This window comes from Echinops telfairi, unplaced genomic scaffold (assembly GCF_000313985.2).
Source record: "Echinops telfairi isolate 266 unplaced genomic scaffold, ASM31398v2 ScPeMD7_44;HRSCAF=162, whole genome shotgun sequence".
Classification (NCBI taxonomy): domain Eukaryota; kingdom Metazoa; phylum Chordata; class Mammalia; order Afrosoricida; family Tenrecidae; genus Echinops; species Echinops telfairi.
Genome location: NW_022103942.1, coordinates 2,346,581 through 2,354,267, shown reverse-complemented (window position 1 = coordinate 2,354,267; position 7,687 = coordinate 2,346,581). Strand labels below are relative to the sequence as shown.

Genomic DNA, 7,687 nt, shown 5'->3' with positions numbered 1-7,687 from the left:
TCCCCACCAATTTGGATCGCTTGTTGTTCCCTTGTCCCTGAGTTTGTGAACACCTCTTCCCTTCCCCCCCAACTCATGAGTTTGTCTTTTTACTTTTTAGAAAATCTTGCATCGCCAGACAAATATCCCAACGCTGATGGCAGGCAATCCTCAGGCAGTTCATGGCGCTGGTCCTGGACCAGGATCCAGTGTGCCAATGAATCAGCAAAATCCTCAGGCTCCCCAGGGCCAGTCTTTGGTAGGGTTTTATCTCTTTATATTTCCATTATCTGCCTTAGAACATTATTTAATTCCATGGAGGCCATATTAGAAGCAGAATGACGAGGAACCATTGATGAGAGAGAATCATTTTTATTTCCAAGCATTAACAAAAAAATCCATATTACAGAGTACATGGCAACTAAATGACTACAAATTCCGTCTACTCTGTGCGCGTGCGCGTAGGCCTCACATTGTGGTTGGCACTCCAATATTTCATGTGCATTACCTCACTTCATTTATATAGTTGTTGTGTGAAGTTAGTATCTTTATTGCCACACTTATTGATGACAAAAGTAAAGCTAATTTTCCAAGCAGGCCATAAAACCCTAAAAACTAGAAAATGCAATGCTGATAAACTTAAAAACAGAAATTCTGTATAAAAAAGAAATAACCAAAGACAAAGATGAATTGTTAAAGAGAATTTGTTGCAGGTGTTATCGAAAGCAGGCTACTCACCATAATGACGAGCCCTTACTCAGATTATTTAGGACAATGAAAAATTATAAACATTCTAAATGTGCAGTCACTAGAAGAAAGAATCAAGTACATTTTGTTTATCCATTGGAATACTCTATAATTGTTAAAATTATCACACACATCCATCAACATGAATAACTCAAAAACAATTTTGTGTGGCAATTAGATGGGATAGGATATGTAGTGTCGACACAGATAACTCAAAAACTTGAGTAAAGTAAACTTATTTTACCATTCAGAAGTAAAATAAGTGAATGCTAGAAGCATTCCAAAATGTAGGCTATATATATTTTAGTGTAGATCTTGACAGCATATTGAGGAAGCTGAGCAAAAGAAGATAGTTTGATGATTTATATAAACATTTAAAATGTCCATCAGAATTCTTAGTGATTATTTAGGGAGGAAGGGAGATGGTGTAATTGAAGAAGACCATGTCGGAGACTTCAATTGCGTAGCGATAGAGGGTTACGTAATTTTCTCATCTGGTTGTTGTGTATATGATTTCTATATCTGAGATTTTCCTTAGCAAACAAGGCTTCTGGTAAATTAGTGCTTGGTAAAGTAAAAGGACAACGAAAAAGAAGCACCTTGATGAGATGGATTAACACAGTGGCTGGCTGCAACAGTAGGCTCAAACAACAATTGTGAGGATGGCACAGGACTGTGCAGTGTTTTGTTTGGTTGTACATAGGGTTACTATGAGTCAGAACCGACTCACTGGCACCTAACAACAAGCTAATAAAATCACCAGTAACCCAATAGAAAAAATGGCAAAAGACATGAAACTAGTTCACAAAAGTAGAGATACACATTGTATAAAATGTTTCACCTCAAAATAGGATACATGTAAAGAGCGATGTACCCATTTCTATCTATCAGATTGACAGGTAAGCAACTTGGGTTGCACAAAAGTATAGGGCAGCCAGACAGTAAATATTTGGGGATTTGAGGGTCATGCTGTTTGTTAGAACTGTTCAGTTCTGCCCTTGTGATGTTGAAGCAACCTTAAATGATATGTAAATAAATAGGTGTGTTTGTGCTACAATAAGATTTTATTTTTAAAAGGCAGATATAGTCTATGGCCCATTCTTTAGCAGTTCCTGCTATAAATAAATAATGAACCTTGATAGTGTTATGCATAAATGTACAAAATTATTGACTTACTGTCCTCCTTGCAGAAAAAAATGATTCAGTGCCCCCCATAATCCAGTGTAAAGTGTAGGTATTTGCTTTTGCAGCACCCCCTGAGGGAGTTGTATGGCCCATTTTGGGAAATACTGGTGTAATGCACAGGTTCTCAAACTTGCTTGACATACCACCTTCTTTTTCAGAAAAAAAAATTACTCGGTGCCCCCCTGGCCATTAAAAACTATTGTAGTATAGCACATTAAAGTACAGACAACTGCTTTTGCAGCCTCTCTGGATCATTCCAGTATTCCCCAGGGGCAGTATTTCCCACTTAGGAAACACATTGGGCTGTTACATGTACAGGGTTCCAAGCTCAAACTCCAATTTCCCTGGGGGAGAAGGTGAGTCTGTCTGCTTTCATAAAGATTTAGGGTCTTCTAAACCCTAAGTTGCACATCTCCTCTGTCCTAGAGGAAGACTAGTGGTTGAAATCAATTCAATGGCAGTGGGTTGGTTTGGGATTTTTAAAACATTGGAAGTAAACTGAGGCTGGATGAGGTTTATTGGTTCAAATTAGCATAATTGTAAGGGACAGATGTAGAATTTGATCCTTGCTCTGTCTTTACCTAGTTTTCTCATAACTACCTCATTATAGGGTTTCCTCTTTTTTATTTTAAGAGTTTTGTTTCTGTTCAGTATTTCTGAGGATACCCAGCAGGTATTTTTTGGTGGGGAGGGGGTAACTTACCTTTCATTCTTTACTGAACTCTTCTAAGAGGCTGCTCAGTTCTTTGGGTAATACACAGATGAAAAGGTGACATTCCTTTTCTTTCAAGGAACTTAAATGTAGCATTGAAAAAATTCTTTATGTTCTCTCAAACCCAGAATTAAGTCTGGTTCTGAGACAGAGATGAGAAACGATTGGTCAAATAATTATTTCATCTAAAAAAACTTAGACTGCCAGAAATTATTTCAGAAGTAGTCCTGGCCTTCTCTTCTCCAGGGCATTTTTTAAACTCTTATTACCAGGTCCTAGTTGTGAAGTCAGGCACAGGCACTACTGTTGCCTTGTCCCATAGATAAGACTTGGTGATTTCAACATTGCATTTCAAGAATATGCTCCATCTGAAACCACGATACGTATAACCAGATTCCTCACACATATGTAATTTGCTTCTGTGGAATTCACGGTATTACAAAACTAATGCTACATATCTAATACATTACAAATGTAATGCTATACCAAAAAGATGTTGGGTAAAATACTGCAGAGTTTTCAATTTGCAGTGGATTTTGAAGTCACAGGCTTGGTATATTGAATCTCTTTGCAGGCAGGTACATACTCTGGTTCTTCTCTTTGTCAGGGTGGAATGCATGTCAATGGTGCACCTATGATGCAAGCTTCTATGCAGGGTGGAGTTCCAGCACCAGGGCAAATACCAACTGCTGTAACAGGACCTGGCCCTGGCTCCTTACCTCCTGGAGGTAAATTTCATATAGAGTACTTTGCTCAAGTGTTACTACAGCAAATGTCCCAGGATACCCAGATTATTATGTGGCAAAGGGATTTGATGAATGATAAGGAGACATCTAAAAAGTTTATATTCCAGTTGAAGGAAGTAGTTGATTTTCTTCTATACAAATTCTATCTGATTAATAAATCAGAGAAAGTACAGTGGAAAAGTGCAGTAAAATTTCCTAATTAAAAACAGGAAAAATGGAATGAATGGAAACTTAATCAAACCAGAAAAAAAGATAGGGCAAAGGGAAATGTAGACAAGGTAAGTCAGTGGAACAGTAAGATGGAAGGAATAAAACCAAATATAATTGTCATTCCACTAAATGTATATGGACTGAATTCTCTTAAAATCCAGGCTTAAGGTTAAAAAAGTATGAATAAAACAGACTCAGAATACATGGCCACATTTCTTATCATATATAATACACATAGAATTGTTTCAGGATAATCAGACTAAATGAAATTTTCAAAACTACGTGTTCACTCAAAGTATATCTATAGGCAATTCGTAGAGCATTGTCATTGTATTTATAATTTTACTTTTCAGTAGTTATGATTGAAATATTCCTAAATTTAAGTAATTAATGAAATAATGATTTTTCTATTTTTCAAAAACAGCCATATGAACACTTTGAAAAACATGGCTAGGATAAATAAATAAATAAAAGGCATGGTTAGATATCAGTATTAGTATTTTTAATGTGACAAACTTCTTTGTTGTTAATTTATATCATATGACTTAGAGTGATTACTCTAGGAGGGATAATAGGAATCTCAATTCTGTTTTGTAAAGAAACTATCGTGAATATTCGTATAAGCCGAGTTTTTAAAATTAATTAACTTATTGTTTTATTTTTAAAAGACTTTTATTGGGGGCTCTTACATCTCTTATCACAAACCATACATTCATCCAGTGTGTCAAGCACCTTTGCACATATGCTACCATCATCTTTTTCAAAGCATGCTCTTCCCACTTGAGCCCCTGATATCAGCTCCCCATTTCTCCCCCTCCCTCCTCCGTCTACCCTCCCTCACGAACCCTTGATAAGTTATAGATTATTATTTCCATATCTTACATCATCCTCAATCACCCTCACCTACTTTTCTATTACTCATCCTCCTGGGAGAGGGTTCTAGGTTGATCCTTGTGATCTATTCCCCCTTTCTGCCCCTACCCTACCCTAATCCTCATGGTATCTCATTGTTGGCCCTGAGGGGTTTATCTATCCTGGATTTCCTGTGTTTGTGGGCTCTTATCTGTAGCAGTGTGTGTGCTCTGGTCTAATCCGATTTCTAAGGTAGAATTGAGGTTATGATAGTGGGGTGAAAGAAGCACCAAAGAACTAGAAGAAAGTTGTGTGTTTCATTGGTGCTATACTGTACCCTGACTGGCTAATCTCTTCCCTGTGACTCCTCTGTGAGGGGATGTCCAGTAGTCTACAGATGGGCATTGGGTCTCCACTCCATGCCCCCCCAATTCACATTGGGTATGATTTTGTTCTGGGTCTTAGATGCTTGATAACTGATCCCATCACCACCTCATGATCACACAGTCTGGTGTGCTTCTTCCATGTGGGTTTTGTTGCTTCTCAGCTGCATGGCCGCTTCATCTTCAAGCCTTTAAGATCCCAGACTCTATATCTTTTGAGAGCCGGGCACCATCAGCTTTCTTCACCACATTTGCTTATGTGCCCATTTTGTCTTCAGCGATCGTGTTGGGAAAGTGAGCATCACAGAATGCGGGATTGTTAGAACATAGTATTCTTGTGTTGAGGGAGTACTTGAGTGAGGCCCAATGTCCATCTGCAGCCTTAATTCTTAACATATAGATATGAGTACATAGTTCTATTCCACTCTCGTTATATGTATATTTACATATATATATGCCTGTATCTAGGCCTCTATAATAATGTCCTTTGCCTCCTGTTTCTTTCCTCTATTTCCTTTTACTTTCCTCTTGTCCCACCATCATGCTCAGCCTTCATTCAGGTTTAGTAATTCCTTGCTGCTACATTGCCCTTGATTGAGCCCCACTATGCATCCTACGACCTTCCTACCATTGAGTTTAGTTCACTTGTTGTTCCCTTGTCCCTGGGTTGGTTCTCCACCCCTTCCTTTCTCCCACCTCCCGTTCTCCTATACCCCCCCCAGAACCATTGGTTCCATTCTTTTCATTTCCAAATTACTTATCCAACATATCTTATCTTGATAGACATGTAGATACTTTAATAAGTGCAAAAACCAGGCAAAGCCAAATAAAACAACAAACAAAGTCAAAACCGACAAAACGATAACAACAGAAAACAAAATAACAGTAACACAAAGAAAGCCACTAACAAAAATGGAAAAGCCTATGAATAGTTTAAGGTCTGTTTGTTGGCCTTTAAAAGTGTTTTCCAATCGTGTCTATTTTCTTTATTTCCTGGGGATTTCGTCACTCTGCTCCCCCTGCTGCTCTGCTGCATGCCCTCAGTGCCTCGCCCCAGCGTGATGGGGCCAGACCGTGCACTATATCCGCACTATGTCTCCAGTGCTGTCCTCTGTAGTGCCATGGTTCAATGAGGTATGCCGTGTCCTGTGGTGGGGCCGGCCCTACAGTTCTCCCTATGTGTTGTCCTCTCCGAGCAGGAACATCATCCTTGGGGCTTGGTAGACCAGGATGTCCTCTCCTCCTTCTCCATCCCTTTGCATTTCTCCCGTGTGCTCTAATCTGTCGTGCCCCTCTCCCCAAGTTGTAGCTCCAGTGCTGTCCTCTGAAGTGCATTTTTCTGAGGCGGGGTGATTTTCCACATAGTGGCCTCTCTGGTGGTTCCCTGGTACATGCCAGTATGTTGTATTCATGTTTTGGCGCATTGGGTTAAAGGCTGGTCTTTCTCTCCCTCTCCCTGTGGTGATATAAACAATACACTCCCCTTGGGTGGGTTAATATAAGCCAAAATTTTCAGCACATTTTTATGCAGTTTTTGTGCTAAAATTAGGTGCCTCAGCTGACAATCGGGTCAGCTTATACTCGAGTATATACGGTAGTCCCTTTACTAAGTTGAAATTTCTACAAACTCAGGAATTTCACGTATCCTATACTGTTACAGGAAATTATCTTTCAATGAAAGAAATATATTCTGTATTTTGTACATTTTTGAGTTATAGGTGCCACACTCATTTTAAAATGTCATGCCTTGTAATATGATTATAGTCCATGATATGTATGATTCACATGAGTTGAAAACCACCCAGGGTGGTCTATGAGACAAGTTTACTTAAAACATAAAGAAATTTATAAGATGTATAAAAGAAGTATAATTCATATGAAAAAGTATAGGGAAAGCCCTGTCTGAAGGAAAATTATTATGTTGTTAAAAAAGATAACACTAAATATTACTTTTAAGAAATTAGAAAAATAGAAAAGCCAGAAGTACCCAAGACAAAGGGAGTAATAAAAGTAAAAGTTGAAAGTAAATTTAAAGCAGTTAAGTAATTAAACTTTCAGATGATTTCTTTGCTAAGCTTGTAGCATTTATAGTTCAGAAGTTATTAAAACTTGAAGTACCACTAAGATTTTTCAAGCCTCAAGTTGCAATTTCAAAAGATACTCTGGGCATTGACATTGAATACCCTGATGTCAGATGGATCCTGACTGAAAGCAGATAATACCAGGAAGATGTGTACTTGTGTTTTATTGGCTATGACAAGGCATATAACTAGATCCTAACAAAATATGGATCACTTTTAGAAGGCTGGAAATTCCAGAGCACATCATTTATATTTCATTCTTTTTTTGTATAGGGTTGCTATAGGTCAGAACTGACTGGCACCTAACAACAACAAAAATTTTAAGGTATCCTACAAAGCTCTGGCTATCGATATGAGAGAAAGCTACCTAGTGGAAAATGTGTAGCAAACATGAGTAGATACTTCAAAGAGAGTCCACCACATGGCCAGCAAAAACAAACTCATTTCTAGTCAGGGGAGTAAATAGACAATGAAATTTCACTCTACTTACATGTATTAGAGTAAAAGAAATTTAAAGAGAAATGATTCCTGATATTGGTAGAAAAGTGGTACTCATATATCACTAATGAAAATGTGAAGTTTTCAGCTTTTCTAGAAAGTCATCTGTCATTGTTAATATTAAAAACTCATACACATTTTGACCCACAAATTCTTACGGAATCTGAACAGTTCTATTTTTTTTAATCAATTTATTGGGGCTCATACAATTCATCACAATACATAGGTCAATTGTGTAAAGCACACCTATACATTTGTTGCCCTCATCATTCCCAAAATTCGCTTTCCTCTTGG

At 38.0% G+C, this 7,687-nt stretch overlaps 1 protein-coding gene across 5 annotated transcripts in view; it reads left to right on the top strand.

Moving 5' to 3' along the window:
* Positions 1-7,687, top strand: part of CSTF2 (cleavage stimulation factor subunit 2) — a 36,447-nt gene that overhangs the window by 4,905 nt on the left and 23,855 nt on the right. For all 5 annotated transcript variants that reach the window (XM_045290606.1, XM_045290605.1, XM_045290604.1 and 2 more), the window contains exons 6-7: positions 101-238; positions 3,231-3,351. In XM_045290606.1, coding sequence (XP_045146541.1) covers positions 101-238; positions 3,231-3,351 — 259 coding nt within the window. The remainder of the gene's footprint in view (positions 1-100; positions 239-3,230; positions 3,352-7,687) is intronic.